The 21816-nt window shown below is 42.2% G+C and overlaps 1 protein-coding gene across 6 annotated transcripts in view; it reads right to left on the bottom strand.

Annotated features, from left to right (window-relative positions):
* Positions 1-21532, bottom strand: part of MLIP (muscular LMNA interacting protein) — an 80572-nt gene extending 59040 nt beyond the window's left edge. For 4 of the 6 annotated variants that reach the window (XM_061622970.1, XM_061622966.1, XM_061622967.1 and 1 more), the window contains exon 1: positions 21361-21531. Coding sequence is in view for 5 of the 6 variants with exons in the window: in XM_061622966.1 (XP_061478950.1) it covers positions 21361-21426 (66 nt within the window). In the remaining variant the exon portion in view is untranslated. Of the gene's footprint in view, positions 1-21360 lie in introns of all 6 variants that reach the window. The other 2 variants (XM_061622969.1, XM_061622971.1) reach the window with 2 other exon arrangements.
* Positions 21533-21816: the final 284 nt, after the last annotated feature.

Here is a 21816-nt window from a genome sequence, read left to right as displayed (position 1 = left end):
ACACAGCTTTAGCTTGCTGTTTATCCCAAGGCTGCATGTGTACTAAGAAAGACCATCCCTTCTAACAGCAGCAGCATCAAAAACAACAATTGTAGATTGATGTTGCACAAGATAGAAAACATACCAAAATAATCTCACAGGAAATTTAATTCTCTCAAAGGAGAACTCCAACAGTGTGGGCCCAGTGAAGAACAGAATTGGGTTCTTGCACCTTTAATAGTTGTGTACCAATTTCAGGCAGCAGCTTATCCAGCAAGCTACTCCAGCTGAAATTTCCTTTTCTACATAACTATTAAACATGCACGAAAACTGTCCTCTTCTTCACTGGGTCACCTTATTAGAATTCTCCTTTGGTCCACTCCCCAGTTTTCCACTCCCTTTCTCCCAACAGTCATTCAGCATGCTGTGTTCACTGAGCACACTTAGGCTGTGTACATATTGAGCATTTAAAGCGCACAGTGCTTTGCCCCCCCAAAGCACTTCTGTACACAATGGTTCACAGTTATCCGCACCTATGTGCTACACAGCTGAAGAGAGAGCTATATCACTGCTATTTGTACACATGGGCAGGTGTGTAGTCATGCAGGGTCTCAGAGGGTCTTAGTCCCTTTACTTTTTTGGGAACAGGGTCCCAACACAGTCCCTACATCTCCAGCATCTTACAAGCCAATCAGCATGAAAGGGGAGTGTGTTAGTCACTGAGAAGAGTCTTCTAACATGCTTCCTTGTCCTTTCCTGCAGATTGGAGCCAATCAGAATAATAGGAGGTGAGTCAAACACAGAGAAGACCCTTCTCAGTAGCTAACACTCTCCTCTTTCATGCTTATTGATACCTAGGCATTATCAAGGATCTCATTCTCAACCCAACAGCAAAAAACAAAACAAAACCAGGGAGGGGGCATGACTGTGATAAACATGAAGGGACCCTGCACTTCTGAATTTGCCATTGCACTACTGCACATGGGTGGCAAGTATGTTGCAAGCAGTGCACATCAGTGTCCCCTCAATTAGTGTTTCCTCATCCATTGTAAATATGCACACATGTTTTTGTTCATCTATCCATGTGGCCATTTTTTTTAGTTTTGAGATACAAGTTCTCTGTTATTCTAGAAAATAACACAAATCACAAAACAGCAGGTTTTGTTTTTTAAAAGTGTGTCACACACCCAGGGCTAAGCCCACCAGTAGCCCATTGGTAAAGCAGAAGCCAAGGTTAAGCTGGAGATAGAGGTAAATGAAGAATCAGAAGCTAAATGATGGTCCCAAGGGGCAGAAAGAAAATGGGATGCTCTACTATGGCATACACCCACTGCAATGCCATTGTAGTGAGAAACTACCCCTGCAAGAAAGGTACTGTTTGCATGTACTTTGTACACATGTGGCTGAAGTGCGCATGTATTCAGTTTTAAAATCTCTTTGTGCATCAAAACTGGTTTGTGAAAAAAACACATTGACTCATAGAAAGAAATGGGATATGCCTGGACTGGGTTTGATGTCATGTAATGCAACTCTAAACAAACCAGAGTATACTGAATGCACACTAACCTGTAGTGTGTATACAAGTTAGCCCTTATTGGGCCTTTTCTGCAATCCCATAGGGGACTTTTCCTTTAAAGACATTTATACATCTGCAAACCTTGGGCATCCTCTGAGGCTGCTGCTATCTCCCTTTTGCACATAGTCATAGATGGTAGCATTTTGCTGCAAATTCATTGAATGAGTTCACTATTAGTATATACAATGAACAGAGAAGACTTTTGCATACAGAAGAATACATGCATACAACTTTCCCATCAATTAGAATGAATGAGAATACTCTTGTAAATAAGGGACCCCATATGCACACCAGAGACTTCTCCTGTAATCCATCCCTGGACAAAGGCAACTCTAACTTTTCCTCCCCCTTTATAAAGTTCTTTTATTTCACTTACCCAAAAGATGGCAAGAGGGTAACTCAACACATTTTGAAAGTTTCAAAACATTAATCTAGACAAGTGTATGAGGAAAATATTTGCCCATTTTATTCCTCAATTTCAAATAGCCAGCTAATTCTAATTTTAAAAATTGTTCTAACATTGAATCATTGGAGATTGTTTACTATTTTATCCCAGTCTAGTCATTTTCAGAAATCATGCCTAGCTACAACAGTGGTAAGGAGGCCATAATATATGTGTAATTCTATGAGGAGGAATTTGTTATCCAGCAATAAAAGTTATTAAAATGGAAGGGAGTTATCTAAGAAGCAAGGTATTAAAATCTGAAAATGGAAGCAAGGCTTGGGTTCATAACCATCTCACATACAAACGTACGATCAACTCAGCTGTGTTCATGGGATAGTCAATATTCAAGAAAACATTCCTTTCACATAAAACCACAGTCAAAGCTTTGAATACATTTTATACGCTAATTCTAATAGCCATTTAACTGAATTAATTCACACCAACACACCATAGGCTGATTGGAGGTTTGCGGTGGGCAGAAAGTAAATCAGGATCTGCTGGTAGATGTTGGTGTAATTGGTAACAGATCAGCAAGAGGGTTTTTTAAAAACAAGCAAACAAATAACTGCTTACAATAAAAAAAGACTCCCCTCCACCCAAAAAGAGTTTGCTAAAATGAAGAAAGTTTGGGAGGGAAACTGGGTGTGGGGTCCTGTATGCAAGGGCTATTTCTGGTCCTAAAAACAAATTCCTAGGCTGAGAGCATGTGCTTAGAGGCACCCTAAGCTTTAATCTTAAGTGTAAAAAAAAAAAAGTACATATACATATATGTACCGTCCTTTCCAAGGTTGGCCCAAAATATTTTGTTGCCCAAGATGGTAATGGATAAGATGGTGCCTCCCATTCCATATAAGCAGACTAGACTGGCACAGTTGGATATTATTTCCACACTGGGAGGTGGGGGATAATCTTAAATTCAGCTCTCCACATTTCCGCAGCAATTTGCAATTTTTTGTAAAAACAAAAATCTGATGAAAATTCTTTAGTATTTTACTGTGAATTTTTCCTAATAGATACATTATTGTATGCAGTTTTAACCAAAGTACACATTTTTGCAAGCAATTTCTCTTAATATGAGTTTTTGTATGTCATTTTCACCAATATATTCATTTTTCTGTCCACTTTTCCCTAATAGATACATTTTTGAAAACATTGGTTGGCTGGACTCTGCATTGCAAAATGTAACTGCAAATTTTGAAGGATGGCTGTGAGTTGCTTCTCATGTTGTTTCATAAAGTGTAAATTTGATAGATTTGGCTTTAAATGCAAACTGAATCAAATTGTTTCCCCATCCCTGCCACTACCATGGAGTTAACATTATAATGCTGTCCACTGAGGGCAGGAATTGCTCTGTTGTATTTATTTGCCTGGGAGAATTACACCGAGATTCATGGAAGGTCCCCTCCTCCATTGATTTGGGATTCATTCTTTTTTTCCTGAGAGTGTTGACTCCCTTAGAGCTGGGCTGTGACAGCTCAGTGAGCTAGAGAGTCATGCAACATAGTTGTTGTTCCTGGAGTCAAGTTCTGTCACTATTCTTAGAGTACCACACCCTATGGGGGAAGGTGAACATGCTATACTGTTGATGAGTCATTCTAATGACATCAAGGCAATGTTAGGATTCTACCTTGCTAATCTCAATAAATAAACAAGATAAATAAATCATCAAGAAGCTGTCTGAGTAGCCATGAACAGTGGAAAAATAAAGCACTGACTTTGGTTCTTAACCACCCAATCCTATGCGTGCTGTGAATGAATATCAATGACACTGAACTGAGTTAGAATATTCTGTATAATGTGAAGGGTAACATTAATGTTAAGTGTTGAACATAAGGATCTACATCTCTCAAAGGCATCAGTAAAGAAGATGTCATGTTTCAAGCGGCCTCATCAGAAGACCAGTCTATTCTTTTTGTTCGCTTCACTTGGGAGTTTCTTTTAACGTGGGAGGGAGGTAACTTCACATAGACAGCCTCTGAATGTGCTATCAGCTCTCACACTGTAGAATGGAAGGACAACAAATATCAATATTTGCTGACCATAGCATCTTGCACAGAGCAGTATCACACATTATTTGCCTATCAAAAAAAGCACAAATGGTGTTTTGAATGATTTGGCCAAATATACATTGGCAGTAAATGTTAGAAGATATTTCTTTACAGATTGAATCGGTTGCAAATATCAGGCACGATGATGCCAAAGTTAAGAATAAATTTAAGGCCTCAGTGATATATTCCATTTAATTCAGTGGGGCTTACATATGGGTAGAAAAGCATGGGATTGCATTGTAAATCTTCTCCAGTGAAATGAATGGATATTTAAAGAATTTTTCCAGAGATTCTGTTAAAACGCCTTTTCGACAGATGCTAATTTACCGTATGTGTATACAGTACATGCACACACACACGTTAATCTTTCCTGCATTTTTTAAAGAATTGTTGACATTTTTGACATACCAACAATCCTATACATGTCAGCAGTCCATGTATACTAAGAAGTAAATCTCACTGAATTCAGTGGGGCTTACTCCCAGGCAACTATCAGCTTGCAGTCTTTGCCTTGTATAGCATGGCAGGAGAATATTTTCCCATTCAACATATGTTTATTCCTGCCAAGCCTTTCAGTCTTACATAGTTCAAATGTAGAAGCAACATGACTTAACTGTGTGAATGCAATTAATGTGCATGGTGGTGGTGGCTTGTTTTTTAAGCAAGCAGCAGCCATGAGAGGAAGCAGCATTGGGACCTGCTGTGGTCCTGACAAAAATCTCCTCTCCCCAGTGGCTGCTTTCCTCCCACTGCAAAGATTAGCTTCAGGGTGGAGGATTCTTGTCGGGAACACAATACGGGGAACGGTCTGAACTCTCCCTCCCAACTCTCTGGTCCCGATGTTGCTCACCACCACAGTTGCTATTTACATTTTTTAAATAATGTGCTCATTTTTTGCCACCATGCAATTAATGTCACCTCTATTCTGGCCCTGAAAATGCATTCTTACAACAACAAAAAACCATAGTGGCAATGGAGTCAAAATAGGACAGAGTTGTTGAGTGGTAAAGTTGCATCTGGATGTAAATATGCAGATGCATGGTGGGATCAGCTGGCTGGTGGGGCAAAGACAGTTGGCTGGTTCTAAAAGCTGTCCAAAATCAAGTTTCTTTGCAAATAATTGTTCAGTCTTGATTTCAAATCTTTTCTCTGATCCTAGTGTCTCATTTGGTTTGGATAGTAAAAATGCATTGCCTTGAAGCAACTCAGCTATATAAATAATTAACAGGAGGTTTTGATGGGTCCAGAAAGTATGGAGAGTGGAGGTGTGAGTAACGTTCTTGCAGTTCCAGGGTAATGTCCAAAGAGGTGAGAGATGTATGTGCTCTGTATGCATTTGGTGCCCATGTGTGTGTGATTTCCATCCAGTAGAAGCATGAAAGTCACATGTATGAGTCACTTGTCATTTGTGCATCAAGGAACCTTCATAATGTTTGAAATAACAAGCATTTACAGCAGCCTGGCTGGTTTACAGAATTCTCATTCATTCACTTCAAACCACATATTCCAGATTTTTTCTAAAACCACATTCCCTGGTTCCTCTTTTCTTTTTCTCAGCTAATGCTCAGCACCACAAAAATGCAGCCCAAGGCCCAGCTCTGGTTGGGCTGCAACCCATGTCTTTAGCAAGACACATTAAAATGCTGTTAAGATGGCTTTCAGTGAAAGTTTCCCGCTTAGCAGAGCACCTTGGGTCATCCTAGTGCAGATTAACAAGCATCCCCTCCCCTCCATCATATGTTCATCTGTGAATGTCTAAGCTGAACTGAGAGGCAATGAACATTGCCTCCTCCCTTCTGCTAAGAACTGCAGTGCTACATTAGATCAGAGCACCTTATCCTACCCAACCACTAGAAATAAGATACGGTTCGCCTCTTAAAGAATTGCAATCAAGTTGCAATACATCTGTCACCTCATTGAAGTTAGCTAAGCTGCCAACAGATTGTTAGAGGATGATTAATCAAAGCAAGTCAAGAGTGTATAAGGCATTCTTAAATGCTGCCTGTAAGACTCTGCATGTCAGAAAAGTCAACGTTATTCTTCCTGTATTAATAATGAGAGGGTGACTTCATCTTGTGAGTTCATGGCCAAGGAAGGATTTGAACCACAGACTTTGCATCTCATCGCTCACACCAAGGCTGTCCATTGGCAAAGTGAGGCAACTGCCTCAGGTGGCAGATGCTGGGAGGCAGTGGCAACAGCCCTCTGGCCAGTCCTCCGCCCACCCCACATTCATTCACCTCTCTAAGAGTGCAGAGCCATGAACTGGCCCCCTAAACCATACCACCTCAAGTGCAGTGGAAGATGCTATTCCTATCACCTGTGGGGAAATAAGATTCAACTACCAGGCCAGGATGTGAAATGAAGTTTGACATTCTCCTCAGGCAACAACTATCTTGGGCTAACCCTGGCTTACACTCTAAACTGCTACACAATATAACTGCATAAGAGTCACATGATCAGAATTCACAGCAAAGTACATTTGACAGTTCATTCACAATCACGGATGGGCAAATATGTCAAGTGTGGTTTCTCTCAGGTCCTCATTTTTCCAGTTTTACTTTCAGTTCTCCACATTCCTACATCGTCATGTAATTTAAAAAAAAGTCCTGATGAAAATGCATCAGCACTTTAATGCAAATTTCTCCTACCATACACATTTTTAGATGCAATGATGCCTACTATAGTGCTGTAGGATTGGGGGGTTGGTATGGATTATAATTTTGGGCGCCTCTTCCAACCTGCAATTTTGAATTTGTATAGATAGGTAGCAGAGAAACCTGCTGTATTGGTCAAGCCAGGTGAATGGGTCTGTCAAGTACCCTATCTACATGTTTAAAGATGTGGCCAAAAGATGTGTTGCCATAGGAACAAGGGTTGCCCTCCCCAGGAGATAGATTTTGTGTTAATCTGTTGTGGAGCTGGGAGCTGAAAAAGATACAGAGAGTTTGACTGCTCTGTGTGCTGAACCTCAAGCCATGGCTTTGGAGAGTACCCTAGAAACCTAAAGGAAAAGCAAGATCTGTTGAAGTATTCATGCTGTAAGCCTCTCCATCTTACATTCAGGTTGTATATATGTGTAAATAAACCATATATGATAAAGACGGCACAGTATCCACTGACCTTCATTCTAAGGAAACCGAACCTTGGGTAAGTGCTGGAATGCCTGGAAGTCTTGCACCACTCAGAGATTGGGGTGTGCACAGCAGTACACATTTTTGCAAAGCACTTTCCCCTAATATGATATATTTTTGTATATTATTTTCACCAGTACATGCATTTATATGCACACTTTCCCCTAGTGCAGCCTTTCCCAACCAGTGTGCCTCCAGATGTTGTTGGACCACAACTCCCATCTTCCTGACCATTGGCAATGCTGGCTGAGGCTGATGGGAGTTGTGGTCCAACAGCACCTGGAGGCACACTGGTTAGGAAAGGCTGCCCTAGTGTTTGTACACATTATTTGGCTGGAAAACTACACTACAAAATTTAGATAAGTTGAATTTTGAAGGATGGCTGGGTTTCAGCTTGCATATTGTTTTGGAAAATGCCAATGTGGTAAATTTGCCTTTAAATGCCAACCAATTTTTCTCCCATCCCAATTCACACTCCACCTTGCAACCTGATTTCAAAATGGGATATTTGGAATCAGATTGGCTTATCAACATTTAAATACAAAATCTGGCACAAGAAAGGGAGGGATGTGATGATCCTGTATTAGTGTAAATAGGGTAAGTGCTGTTTGTTTAGAAGATACATGGTAAGTAGAATGAAAGAGGGAGGGGGAGTGAATGGGCAGTAGAATGCTGGATGATTGGCTGAATGTTTAAAATGGCTGACAGTATAAAAAGGAAGAATGACAGGTAAATCTGGGTGGACGTTGGTGGACTTGAGAGGGTTGTTTTGGTGGGTTTTGAGAGGAGATTGTGTGGAGAGTTGGTGGATGTGAGGAGAGGGTGGAGTTCGGATTAATGCTAAGACCAGTACCTCAGGAATAGATGTAACCATATGCTTAAGTGCCTTTTAAAGAAATCTTGTTATCTTTGTTATTTAATAAATATATTTGGTTTACCAAAGGCCTGATCCTTGGCTGGGGTTTCACAGACCAGAAGGGAGGGTAAGGTAAATACCAAGGCTGAAGGGAAACAAATGGTGGCAGCGATGAAGAGAATAACACCACAAGCAGTCTGAGTAAATCAAAGGGATTGGGACAGCTTTAGCACTCAGTCACAGAGGTAACCAGAGAGAGAGACTTAGGCAGAGTCTCTGGGACTACTGGTTATAGGACGTGACTGGTGGTGCTGCCTAGCAGGGGGATCTGTTGAGATCTGTGCTAGAGCGGGGAGAGAAACCATATAAAAGGACAGTCTGGACTGGTGGAGTCCCTGGTGGTGCCTAGAGACAGGCAGTAACCATGAGCAGGTAGGAACCTGACAGGGAGAGCCAGGGAAGGGCGTCACATGTGGTGGCAGTAGCGGTGGGATACGAACCAAAGAGAGTCCCAAAGACATGTGGTGACAAAGGAGACTATGTCACAGGTGTTGGCTGTAGCGGTGGTACAAATACTAGAGAATCACTACCAGTGGTGTGGCAAACAGAAATAACAAACCAAGATTACTTGTGAGAGTGACTGGCAAAGAGTGTGTGGCAAAGAGTGAGTGAACTCAAACACCATGGCTCAATACATAAAAATGAAAAGAGAGGAGCTGGTGGAGAAGTGCATAACATTCAATGTACCTCACGAGGGTAAAGGGGTAGATGAATTGAGGGTAGCACTTATAGGATTTGCAACTGCCCAGCAAAAACAACCTGTCAGGGAAGAGACCCCAGAAGGATATTTAAGCAATCCCGCTTATATAGAGTACTTGAGAGAGAAGTTGAGGAGGGAGACTGAGGAAAAAGACAAGCAGAGGGTCTTTGAAACAGAAGAAAAAGATAAGCAGAGGGAGTTGGAAGCTGAGAGATTGAGGATGGAAGCTGATGGGAAAGACAAGCAGAGGGAGTTGGAAGCTGAGAGATTGAGGATGGAAGGTGCAGAGAAGGAAAAACAGAGGGAGTTGGAATTTGAGAGAATGAGAGTGGATGCGGAATTACAGGCAGAAAAGTTAAAATTTGAAAGAGAGAAGTTTCATTCTGATGAAACAAGGAAAGACAGAGATGGAGCAAAAATAAAAATTACTCCAAAGGACTTTGCTGTCTATGAGCCTGGTCAAGATCCTCAAATTTATCTCACAACCTTTGAAAAGGCAGCTCAGTTGTGGGGGCTACCTGAAGATAAATACATGCAGTATTTATCAAACCTGATCAAAGGGGAATTGGCTGAGGTATACCAATATTTCCCCTCAGACAAGCCCGTCACCTATGCTGAGTTTAAAGAGGCAGTATACAAAAGGTTCAGACTGGGACCTGACTACTTTAGAAAGCTTTTCAGAAACTGTCAGATCCAAGCAGGGAGGTCTTTTGTGGAACTGGGAGCAAAATTGATGGATATATTTGGAAAGTGGATGAGTAGTGCCAAAGCTCAGTCAGTGGAAGAGGTGAAAAGCCTCATGATACTGGATCAATTATACCATCAGTTACCACCAGAAATAAGGCTCCTGGTCAAAGACCGTTCCCCTACATCTGTGCAGGAGGCCGCAGAGATGGCGGATCACTTCGCCTCCAATAGAACTGGCTGGGTGGGGAAAACATCAAGAGAGTTTAAACCCAGACCATATAGTGCTGGCAGAAGGGATGTGGTACCACAGCGAGTGAGTCCTCCATTAAAATCTGAAGGGCACAGGACACCCCAGAGTGGATCTGTGTACCCTAAAAGTGAGGAGAAATTATGCTACAAATGTGGTAGACCGGGGCACCTACGTTTTCAATGTGAGGTTGCCAACCCCATTAGTAATCCTGCTCAGACAAGGGCAGTGAAAACAGAGTCCAAGGCTTTAGAAACAGTGAAAAAGGTTCAGTTTTGCCAGATAAACTGGACAGAAGTAACAGACCTTGATTCAAGTCTGAGAGAGGAAGTGAGTGTACAAGGGGCAAATTATTGGGCATTGCTTGATACTGGTGCCGCTCAGACGTTACTGAGGCCAGATTTAATAAAATCTGAGGAAATATTACCTCAGGAAACTGTGAATATCCAAGGAGTGAGGGGTCAACCAGAAAGCTTGCCTGTGGCCCTGGTGAAAATGGCGTGGAGAGGCCAAGAGGGCAGATATAAAGTAGGCATTAATGCCCAACAACAAGAACCAGTGATATTGGGAAGAGATGTTATGGGAGCCCAAGGGAAAATATATGTGGTGACCAGACAGCAACTTGGCAGAAAAAAAGAAGCCATGTTAAGGGGGGTTGAAGGAAACAGGGTGGAATCTGTTTCCGAGCCTCAGGTCGCCATGACAAGCACTAGCAAGCCTGCTGAAGGAGACAAACTGTATCAGCTGGTCTCTGGGGAAGAGACAGAGCATTTCAGAGAACGACTGAATAAGGATACCAGTTTGAATCAAATAAAGGAGCAAGCCCTGACCCAACAGATTCCTTTCACTGACAAACTGAGGAATCAAGTTGTGTGTGAGAATGGGATTTTATATAGACTGTGGATGCCTGCTGAGAGAAAGGATGAATGTGAACCAGTGAAGCAATTGATAGTGCCTAGCAAATACAGAACCAGATTGCTAGAAGTAGCCCACGATGTCCCATGTGCGGGACATCTGGGAATAAAAAAGACCAAGAGGAGATTGGCTGCACACTATTATTGGCCAAACATCTCCAAAGATGTAAAACAACATTGTCTATCTTGTGGTATCTGCCAAAAGGTGGGAAAAAGTGGAGTAAAGACTAAGGCACCCTTAAAGCCCCTTCCTATAATTGGACAACCCTTTTATAGAGTGGGAATAGATTTGGTGGGCCCTTTTTCCAAACCCACAAGGCATGGCAAGAAATATCTAGTGGTGGTGGTGGATTTTGCCACCAGGTACCCAGACGCAGAAGCACTAAGATCTGTAGAAGCCCCTGTGGTGGCAGAGGCTTTATTAAAAATCTTTATGAGGCTGGGTTTCCCTCATGAAGTGCTGACGGATCAAGGCAGTGTATTCATGGGAGAAGTGATGCAATGTATGTGGAAATGTTGTGGTCTAAAACATCTAAAGACCACTACTTACCATCCCGCCACTAATGGGTTAACAGAGAGATTCAATGGCGTTTTGAAGGGCATGATAAGAAGCTATGTACAAGATCACCCACAAGACTGGGATGAACGTTTGGGATGCTTCTTATTTGCATACAGAGAAGTCCCTCAAGAGTCAACAGGCTTCTCACCCTTTGAACTCATGTTCACTAGAAAAGTGAGGGGACCTTTGGAACTATTAAAAAATTCATGGGAAGGAACCCTGGGAGAGTACAAAACTTCTGTAGTAGATTTTGTATTGGAATTCTGCAATAAATTAACATCAATGATGGAGGTGGTGAAAAAGAATTTGAGTCAAGCACAGCAGAAGCAAAGTTACTGGTATGACAGAACAGCCAGGGAACGTGTGTATGATGTGGGAGATATGGTTATGGCGTTCATACCCAGGAAACATGACAAATTACAGGCTAACTGGGAAGGACCATATACCATCAGAGAAAGGCTTGACACAGTGACGTATGTAATCACCACAGACCAATTAAACAAAAGCAAAGTGGTTCATGTAAATATGTTAAAGCCTTACCATACCAGGGATGCACAGGTGTTGCAAGTTACCTTATTCCCTGAGGGAAGTGGGCCTGAACTTCCGGATTTGGTACAGGAAAGCAAAGACAAAGGAGGGGTAGATCAAGTGGAATGGTCAGAGGAGGTGAAGGAGGAAGTAAAAGAAGAGATTCTGAGAGTTTTGAAAAACTATGGGAATCTCTTTAGTAATAAACCTGGCCGAACCAGTATAGCCAAACATTCCATTAATACTGGAGATCATGCCCCAATCAGATCTGTACCGTGCTGTGTGAATGGGAAAGTTGTGAGTGAAGTAATCTGTGTAGGACATGGGGTGGGGAGTGGGAAAGTCACCCCCTTATGGAGCAAGGTAGAGGCAGTGCAATCGTGGCCTACCCTCTTGCATGAATTAACAAAGAAAAAGTGTTCTGAGCGTGTGGTATGGACGGATGAATGTCAGAAGGCTTTTGATCTGCTGAAGCAAGCCTTGTGCCAAGGACCCATATTAATAGCACCAGACTATGAGCAACCATTCATCGTGGCTACAGATGCGTCAGACCTCGCGCTGGGAGTCGTCTTGCTGCAGGAGAGAGAAGGCACCAGACATCCAGTGGCGTATCTGAGTCGCAAGCTAACGCCGAGGGAGAAAAACTATTCGTCGGTCCAAAAGGAGTGCCTAGCGGTCGTGTGGGGACTGAACAAGTTGCGCCCATACGTGTGGGGACGAAGATTCACGGTAACAACGGATCATCGGGCCTTGTTATGGTTGCAGACTATGAAAAACCATAATACTATGCTGCAGAGGTCATCCTGGGCCCTACAGGACTATCAAGTGGACTTCCAGTTCATAAAAGGCAAAGACAATGTACTGGCCGATGGACTTTCCAGGCAAGTGGCTGGGACTGCAGTGACGTGACCAGACAGAGGAACAAACAAAGACATTTTCCCCATAGAGACTTGTTTATATTGTTAACGCGACGTATAAATCCTGGAACAGGAATAATACTCTGCCGTTGTTTTAAGGGGGGGGGGAATGTGATGATCCTGTATTAGTGTAAATAGGGTAAGTGCTGTTTGTTTAGAAGATACATGGTAAGTAGAATGAAAGAGGGAGGGGGAGTGAATGGGCAGTAGAATGCTGGATGATTGGCTGAATGTTTAAAATGGCTGACAGTATAAAAAGGAAGAATGACAGGTAAATCTGGGTGGACGTTGGTGGACTTGAGAGGGTTGTTTTGGTGGGTTTTGAGAGGAGATTGTGTGGAGAGTTGGTGGATGTGAGGAGAGGGTGGAGTTCGGATTAATGCTAAGACCAGTACCTCAGGAATAGATGTAACCATATGCTTAAGTGCCTTTTAAAGAAATCTTGTTATCTTTGTTATTTAATAAATATATTTGGTTTACCAAAGGCCTGATCCTTGGCTGGGGTTTCACAGACCAGAAGGGAGGGTAAGGTAAATACCAAGGCTGAAGGGAAACAAATGGTGGCAGCGGTGAAGAGAATAACACCACAAGCAGTCTGAGTAAATCAAAGGGATTGGGACAGCTTTAGCACTCAGTCACAGAGGTAACCAGAGAGAGAGACTTAGGCAGAGTCTCTGGGACTACTGGTTATAGGACGTGACTGGTGGTGCTGCCTAGCAGGGGGATCTGTTGAGATCTGTGCTAGAGCGGGGAGAGAAACCATATAAAAGGACAGTCTGGACTGGTGGAGTCCCTGGTGGTGCCTAGAGACAGGCAGTAACCACGAGCAGGTAGGAACCTGACAGGGAGAGCCAGGGAAGGGCGTCACAAGGGACTATTCACCTTCAAATGGGCATTTGCATTTGAGCACAAATGCTTTCTGCCAAACTAGCTTTGAACTCAGAAATTCAACATCACATTTCAAAACCCAGGCTCTACATTATTGGGTATGTTTTGTTTGTTCCTTGCTGAAACAGAGGATGAGTTGGTTTTCTAGATGTCCTTCCCAGTAAGCTTATTAGCATGTCTAGAGGTATTTGTGCCCATTAAATAAAGGCCATGTTTTTCTAAAAGGATATTAATAGAGCACAGTGGTACTTGGCATTAGCGGAGGAGAGTAAGAGTAAGCAGTACAGAATGATGAGGAGCACAAGGTACCCAATACTTTTCTGGGGTAAGCTTGGCACTTGGCTTTTTAAAACTCATGTGTTATCACTTCTATGTAGAAAGGAGAGATGTCTCTCAGGTTTCTGGATGCAACTCAGCCTGAAGAAATGGCAACTATGTGCCACTTGTAATGCTACACCATTGTCTCAAGTCAGCTGTGTGCAGGATGATCATTTGTCCTACTTTACAGAGGACAGTTCTCTATTTGAAGGCACCCTCTGCTTGAAGGGCTGTTCAGTCCAGGTTAGCAGCACCAGGACAGCAGAATGAATGTAAGAACATGAGAAGAGGCCTGCTGGATCAGGCTGAAGGCCCATCTAGCCCAGCTTCCTGTTCTCACAGTGGCCAACCAGGTGCCTTCCTCTTCCAACAAGCCTTTTAAGTAGAGGCCTTATCCCAGTCTTTTGTCTTAGAGTGTCTTTTGTCGTCTTCGAGATGTTTAGTGTTTTTGTTTGCTGCCTGGACTCCTTCTGTGAGAAAGGGTGGGATATGAATTTAATAAATTTAATGAAACAAAGGAATGCCGATGGGAAGCTCACATGGAGGACCCGAGAGTGCAGTATGTCTCTCTCCGTTTGTGATTCCCAGCAGCTGGTATTCAAAGGCAAACTGCTTCCAAGAGTAGAGGTAGAACACAGCCATACTAATGTATACAGGTCACCTTTCAGCATGGTGAAAAGTACTGTCTTACTATTTAAACTATAGTAATTATTACTAGTTTTGCACATACATTATATACAAATTTTATGTAAGTCAGTGTCCTCATTTTTGGTGATGCATTTCATCTTTGAGGGGCAATATGTAAGTGGCCACCCTATTGAGAGTCAGTAGTAGCATATTCACACCATCTTGCTCTAGAATCAGTGGAGACTGAAATCTTATTTTTTCTGCCTAGTCCACACACAGTCTAACCCTACTGTATATGTTTTGCTCCTGAAAATCATTTTTTGCTAAACTGGTTTCATCCTGATAATCATAACAACAATAACAATAATAAGACATTAAAATATATTAAAACACATCTTTAAAAACATATTAAAACAAAACACCTTTAAAAGTAAAGCACATTGCAGATTGATTCAGTGTGTCCATTTGCAAACCGATATTGCCAGTCCCAGCAATGGGAGGAGTATCCACATCTGCCCAATAACACTGTGGATGGGCGTATACCAAGATGGCAAAGGAAATATTTTCAATCTAATCAAGGAGAGGGGTTTCAAACACATATCAAGTAACCACACCTACCTGTCTGAATAGCAGGGTCTACAATCAATTAGATGTTTATCTTGTTCATGAATGATCTAGAGTTAGGAGTGAGCAGTGAGATGGCCAAGATTGCTGATGATGCTAAATTGTTCAGGGTTGTTAAAACAAAAAGGGATTGCATAGAGGTCCAAAAAGACCCCTCCAAACTGAATGAATGGGCAGTAAAATAGCAAATGAAATTCCGTGTAAACAAGTGCAAAGTTATGCATAATGGAGTAAAAAGTCTTAATTTCACATACACAGTCATTGGGTCTAAACTGGCAGTGACTGACCAGGAACAAGACCTTGGGATCAGAGTAGATAGCTTGATGAAGATGTCGACCCAGTGTGTGGCAGCTGTGAACAAGGCAAATTCCATGCTAGGGATGATTAGGATGGCTAGGAAGGGCACCAAAAATAAAACTGCCATTATGCAAATCTATGATGCAGCCATATTTGGAATACTGTGTACAGTTATGGTTGCTTCACCTCAAAAAGGACATTGTAGCATTGGAAAAGGTTCAAAAAAGGGCAAGCAAAATGATCAAGGGGATGGAGTGATTCCCTTCTGAGAAAAGATTACAGCACGTGTGGCTTTTCAGTTTAGAGAAAAGGTGAGTGAGAGGTGACATGACAGAAGTGAATATAATTATGTGTGACATAGAGAAAGTTGTCAGACGAAAGTTTTTCTCCCTCATAACACTAGAATTCATGGATAGGTTAAGAAGCTGGATGTTGGAAGATTCAGGACAGACGAGAGCAAGTACTTCTTTACACAATACACAGTTAAACTATGGAATTTGCTCCCACAAAAGACAGTAATGGTCACCAACTTGGATGACTTTAAAAGAGGATTAGACAAATTCATGGAGGATTAGGCTCTCAGTGGCTACTGGCCTTGATGGCTATGCTCTGCCTCCATGGTTGGAGGCATTATGCTTCTGAATTCCAATTGCTGGAAACTGCAGGAGGGGAGAGTGCTCTTGCACTAATGATCCTGCTTGTGGGCTTCCCGTGGGCATCTGGTTGGCCACTGGGAGAACAGGATGCTGGGCTAGATGGGCCACTGACTCTTCTTATGTTCTTCAGTTGAAAGCAGAATGTTGAGAATGAGCATGAATGATTCCATACTAAGAAGAACTACATGTTTATGCTACAACCAGGCAAGTGTGTACACTGCCAGTTTAATGCTGCTGGACTTGGATCTGGATTCAAATAATAGCTCAGATCAAAAGTCATGGTATGGACTTGAATGGTTCCAGTCCAGCAAATGCAATCAGTATGTGAAAACAGATTTTTACAGTCACATCTGTTATAGCTGCTGTTCTCTGGCCAACAGGCCCCATGCAGTCATGAGTTAATGAAGAACACCCAACTAAATGACTTACAGATTACCATACACTTGTAAGGTAAGCATTGCACATGAAGGAGCATGTGTGCAGTCTTCTGGAGCTTCGGTGTGGGTCTCTTGTTCAGACGACTGTTTAAAGCAGGTGTGGGGAAGCTTTGACCCTTTTGATGTTGCTGAACAACTCCCATTAGCCCCAGCAAGCATGGCCAATGACCAGGGATAAGAGGAGGTGTAATGCTGCTCTACAGAAGGTAATGTAGTTCATGAAGCACTCCAAATTCAAACTACTGCTAGATACTGATTTTAGTATGCTTTGGATCTCAGGCTGTTAGTTAATAGCAATCCAAAAGTAGGCTATATACTGTACACTTGGTAGTAGTTACTCACTTAGGGAGCAATCCAACTGCTGTTTAAGCTGGGCGGAGGGCAGAGCTTGGAAAAGTTACTTTTTTAAACTACAACTCCCATCAGCCCAATCCAGGGGCCATGCTGGCCGGGGCTGATGGGAGTTGTAGTTCAAAAAAGTAACTTTTCCAAGCTCTGAGGGGTGTTGATTATGACGGACCTCCGGCTGAGCCGGCTGGGTCCCAGCTCAGCCAGGCTACGTCAGCATAAGTCCCTCATCCCAGCCCAGCCATGGCTGAACTGGGACCCACCCAGCTCACCTGGAGGTCCTCTGAAGAAGCCCAGCCCAGTGTAAGAGGAAATGGCAGAAGCCAGCAGAAGGCCTGAAAAAGGGGTGTTCTGAGGGCATGCCAGAGGAGGGGCCAGGGGGGACTTATGCTATATCCAGATCCCATTCAACTCCCTCCCATGGCCCTCCATCCTGGCAGCTGGTATGCCAGGAAAAGGGGTGGTGGAAGGAAACATGTATTTTGTTTCCTTCTGCTATGCTTGCCAGTGCCAGTGCCGCCAGCATCCCCCCCCCAAGAGGCCTCTGAGTGGCAGCTGGATGCGGCGTATCCTCCCGCCTGTTTCACTCCCACCAGCCTCCAGCAAGATGAGTTGCTCTGTTAATCTCCTGTGATGAGCAAAGCCATTCATGTGTCACAAATTATTAACTCTTATAGCCTAACCTGGATGTCTGTCATTGTACAAAGCTTCAGACATATAACAGAAATAGTACTAATGCTCAGATTTGCTGCACCATCAAATGTAACTAGGATACATTGATTACACTAAAATGAACTACATCAGGTCACCTCGATCGCCTCGAGAGGCCCTCCTGACTGCCCCCCAAGTTACCTCACCTTTGTTTAGTGTCTATGTGAACAAAGGCTTTTAGTGTAGTGGCACCAGTAATTTGGAATACTGTTCCCATTGAAATCAGACAGGCACCTACAATCCTGATGTTTTGCTGCCCCCTAAACACATTTGTATTTCACCAAGAGTTTTTAAAGAATTAATTTGATTCAGTGGTAGATCATACTGTACTCTATAATCTTACAATTTTATGATGTTTTGATGATTTTAATGTACACCATCATGATTTGTTTTTAACCAGTTGGTGGCTTATAAATATTATTGTAAGGAAAAACATACAATAAAAATAGAATGAGTTACATGTATCAACTCCCACACCAGCTCAACATCTCAAAACATGATGCTCCCCACATGTGGTGACGGCCAACAACCCATGCCGTCGTTAACATTTTAGACCAAGGTTCCAGACAGTAATCTTATCTCCAAGAGGAATCTATTTCAATTTCTCCCTGTGGATATTACATTGGCAAGAGAGCCGGACATATTTAGGTACGAGAAATTCAGTGCAAAGAGAAGTCGGAAAATATGTTTACTGCATGTACTGTATGTAACAAATGTCACACTAAAGATGCGGGACTTGCAAGTCTGTTCCCCCTTTGATCTTACCCTTCACATCAATCATCTCTCATCTCTTGCTCGGCCAGGGAATTGGCAAAATATCCAGGTAGGCCAAGCTGAAGCACTGGCACAGCAGCTGCAGCAGTCACATAGAGTACTTTAAAAGCAAAGGGCAGATCAGAAGGTGAGGAGCTCTTTTTTGGAAGAAAAAACACAGCCGTGTACCAGGCTGGGCACTCTGCCAGCCTCTCCCTCTCCCTCCTGGGAAGAGAAAGCATGAGAGGCTTGCAGGGTGGGGGAGGCAACAACCAGTGCCTTGGGGAAAACAGGCCAGAGCACCATAGCTTTGTAGTATGTTTTCCTTCTTAGAGAACTCGTACGCAGAGCTGCCGTGGAATTGTGCCCAGTCACTTGTCAGCCATTTCTACTCATTACAAGCAAATGGGGAAATTTCCTAATTACATTACCACTTGGTGTCTTCATTCACATACCAAATAAGCACCCTTTCCCCATTTTAGAGGGAGCAAAGGGAGAATTGCCACAGGCTTCACAATTACGCTGGATGGGGTCGCATGAACACTGATGAAGAAAATGGGGAGGCCTCAAATGTACAGTCAGTCCCTGATCCTTTCACACAGTGCAATCTTTTGCAGGTTTACACAGAAATATGCCCTACTGTGGTTAGAGGGAATTATATCATAGGCACCTTAAAGGCTAGGGGTGACATTCAACTAACGCATCCCATCAGCACAAGGATTTCCATTTGCATTATGTGACTTTCCCCCCTTCTCCTTCCCCACACGTACCCCACACTCTCCCCAAACCTGCTCCAGATGGTTGGGGGAACTCCCTAGAACAGATTTAGGGTGTGTGTGTGGGAGAGGGGGAGTTGTGCAAATAGAAATCCTTGTGCTGATAGGAAAGTTCACATAACGCTACATTAGATACAACCCTAACACATCTATTTTGGCACAAGCTTTTGTGGACTCCTCATCAAATGCATAGAGTGAATTTTTTGTTGGCAGGTATACAAAGGAAAAATTTGTGAAGTGGAAGTTGGATGCCCATGAGATGCAAAAGTTACAGTCACTGATAATTAGAGCTTAAATATATATTAAACAACCACACGAGCCTGTTTAAATAGATTTATGCCAATTGATGAGAAGATTGTATTAATGACTGTAGTGGGGCAGGGAACTATTTTGCAAGAAATCATCTGCAATAAACAAACACAGCTACCCCTCTGCATTTTTTTTAAAGAAATAAATACTACTATCTCCATTCAAACATAAATCCAGCCATTTCCAGGGTGTGTTTTCACTTTGCTCGGTTACAGGGACATATATCTGAGAAGACTTTGCCTTTTCTAATTGTTGATGATGCAAACCTCCCCTGTATTTAAAAAGAGCGTTTAAAGTATTTTTAACCAGACGTCACAATGGAGGTGGTTGAACATTTGCAGTAAGATTGTGAATTCTTCTTACTGGGAAGAATGTTTCAAGACACTCAAAGATGAAAAAATACACAAATAGAGGCAGAAGAAAGATCACTTAGATTATAATTATGAATATATATTCAGAGGATATGGAAAAGGTGGGGCTTCACAAATCAGAGATGCCTCCTGAGAGGAGTTGTCAGGGTAGTCACCATGACTAGTTACCATGATATGTATCCTAAACAATATGCACAAGCCCTGTACTCTGGGCTTACCATTAGTAATATGACTGCAGGACATTTAACACTTTACTACAGAGGTTCATTTTGGCCCCCTAAACAAAGATGTCCTTTGGCAACAAATCACCACTATATTATTGCTTATTTAAAGGATGCCTGACGGTAACCGCAACTGATATAAAATGACCAATATCTCTTGTTTTGGAGAGCTGACCACCTCTTTGACACATGGGGAAACTGCATGTTACAGCAGCTTCAGTTCAATAGTAATAGTAAAAAGGTTAAAAGTAGGAAGTAAAAAGATAGTTGATAATAATTTCATTTGGCATCAGTGATAGCTTCATTTGGAATCAGTGGCAAAATTTCTGATTACTCTAAAATGGAAAGAACTGGAAGTACCTACTATTACAGATACTGACACACGTACCTATATCCGGTAAACACTAATTCTAAAGAGTGATTCTAGACCTGGCCTTTGGATAGCAGCAGCCTTGTTCCTAGGTCACTAGATGAACAGGTCTCTGTGTCAGAACTTAGGTAACGTAGCATAGAATGAGAATGGAGAAAGTAATCTCTTGGCCAATGGTTGTGACTAACAGGTGTCAGACAAAGATCCCTTGAGTGGATTTCTTTAGTAAAGTGTTTGCATTGCAGTCTATAAATGATTTTATTTGCTTCTGTGTAGTGGGGGTGTTAAAAATAAAAGCTAACAAATTCTCGGTGAAGTAGCGGGGCGGGGGAGAGACTGGTACCGCAATTCTATTGCCTTTCTTCTCAAGAATGCGATACTATTTCTAATTCTTCATTCAGTGGAAGTGGCTACCAACTTTTTTCTTTTCTTTCTTTTTTTAAATACAGCTTATCAGCTTATCTTTAGGGTCAAGAATAACATCACATCTTCACTGGGAAAACAACTTCTGGTATAAGTAAATTCCGTTTATCCCTCTGGAGTTGTATTCAACAAATAGTGTAAACAAAAGCAAAATCAAGGTTTTCATATTGCTCTCTCCATTATTCAGAATCAGACATGTAGTGCATTAGGCTTGTTGTAAGATTTACTAAAACAGACTCATTCATACACACACACATACAAACTCACTCACTCACAGGATACAGGAAAAGATACATAGTTTTTTTCATTTTAACAAGCAACAGAAATGCCTATAAGCATTTTAACAAGCAACTTAAGTACAGAAATGCCTATAAAACCATCCCATCATTCCTACTGAATACAACAGCACAAATAATTTCTACCCACTGTTATTGAACCTGCTAATCTTCAAGGTCAGGGACTTGAGGAAGTACCAAAATAGTAACTGGAATGTCTTTGCCATGCAATAGCAACTTTGCTTTTCTTCTTTTCCCTCAATAACTTCAAGTTACCCAACTATTTCAAGGTAAACCACATGTTACCTTTAGCTTCTGATTCCAAAAATGGTTTCCTGTTGAAACTTTGGCTTTATGTTCTCCTGACTCCATTTCTGAGGAAGAGAAAGACTCAGATCCCACACAGCAGCAACTTAGCTGGCTACATGTTAGACACCACCACTGTACATACTCAAGTTGTGACACAGGCTGCCCAGGCGATAATTTCTTGTTAGCTGGGGTTTCCATTTATAGACTTAGAAAATGCACAAATAGAACCCTGAAGGGAAGGGAAGCACTAGCTTCAGATAACAATAAATAAATGCCATGTTGGCATCAAAGGAGGTGATTAGCATCAGCTCTATCAGCATCACATTATTTTGATTACCTGGGGATCATGAAATAAACTCTGCTTAAGGATTCTCCGAAGAAACAGGAAGGATCTCAGAGATACAAGCCTGAGATAATAGTCTGGTCAACAAAATGCCACCTCATAGCAGCTCT

Source organism: Rhineura floridana, chromosome 4 (assembly GCF_030035675.1).
Source record: "Rhineura floridana isolate rRhiFlo1 chromosome 4, rRhiFlo1.hap2, whole genome shotgun sequence".
Taxonomy (NCBI): Eukaryota; Metazoa; Chordata; class Lepidosauria; order Squamata; family Rhineuridae; genus Rhineura; species Rhineura floridana.
This window is presented reverse-complemented; position numbering and strand designations above follow the sequence as displayed.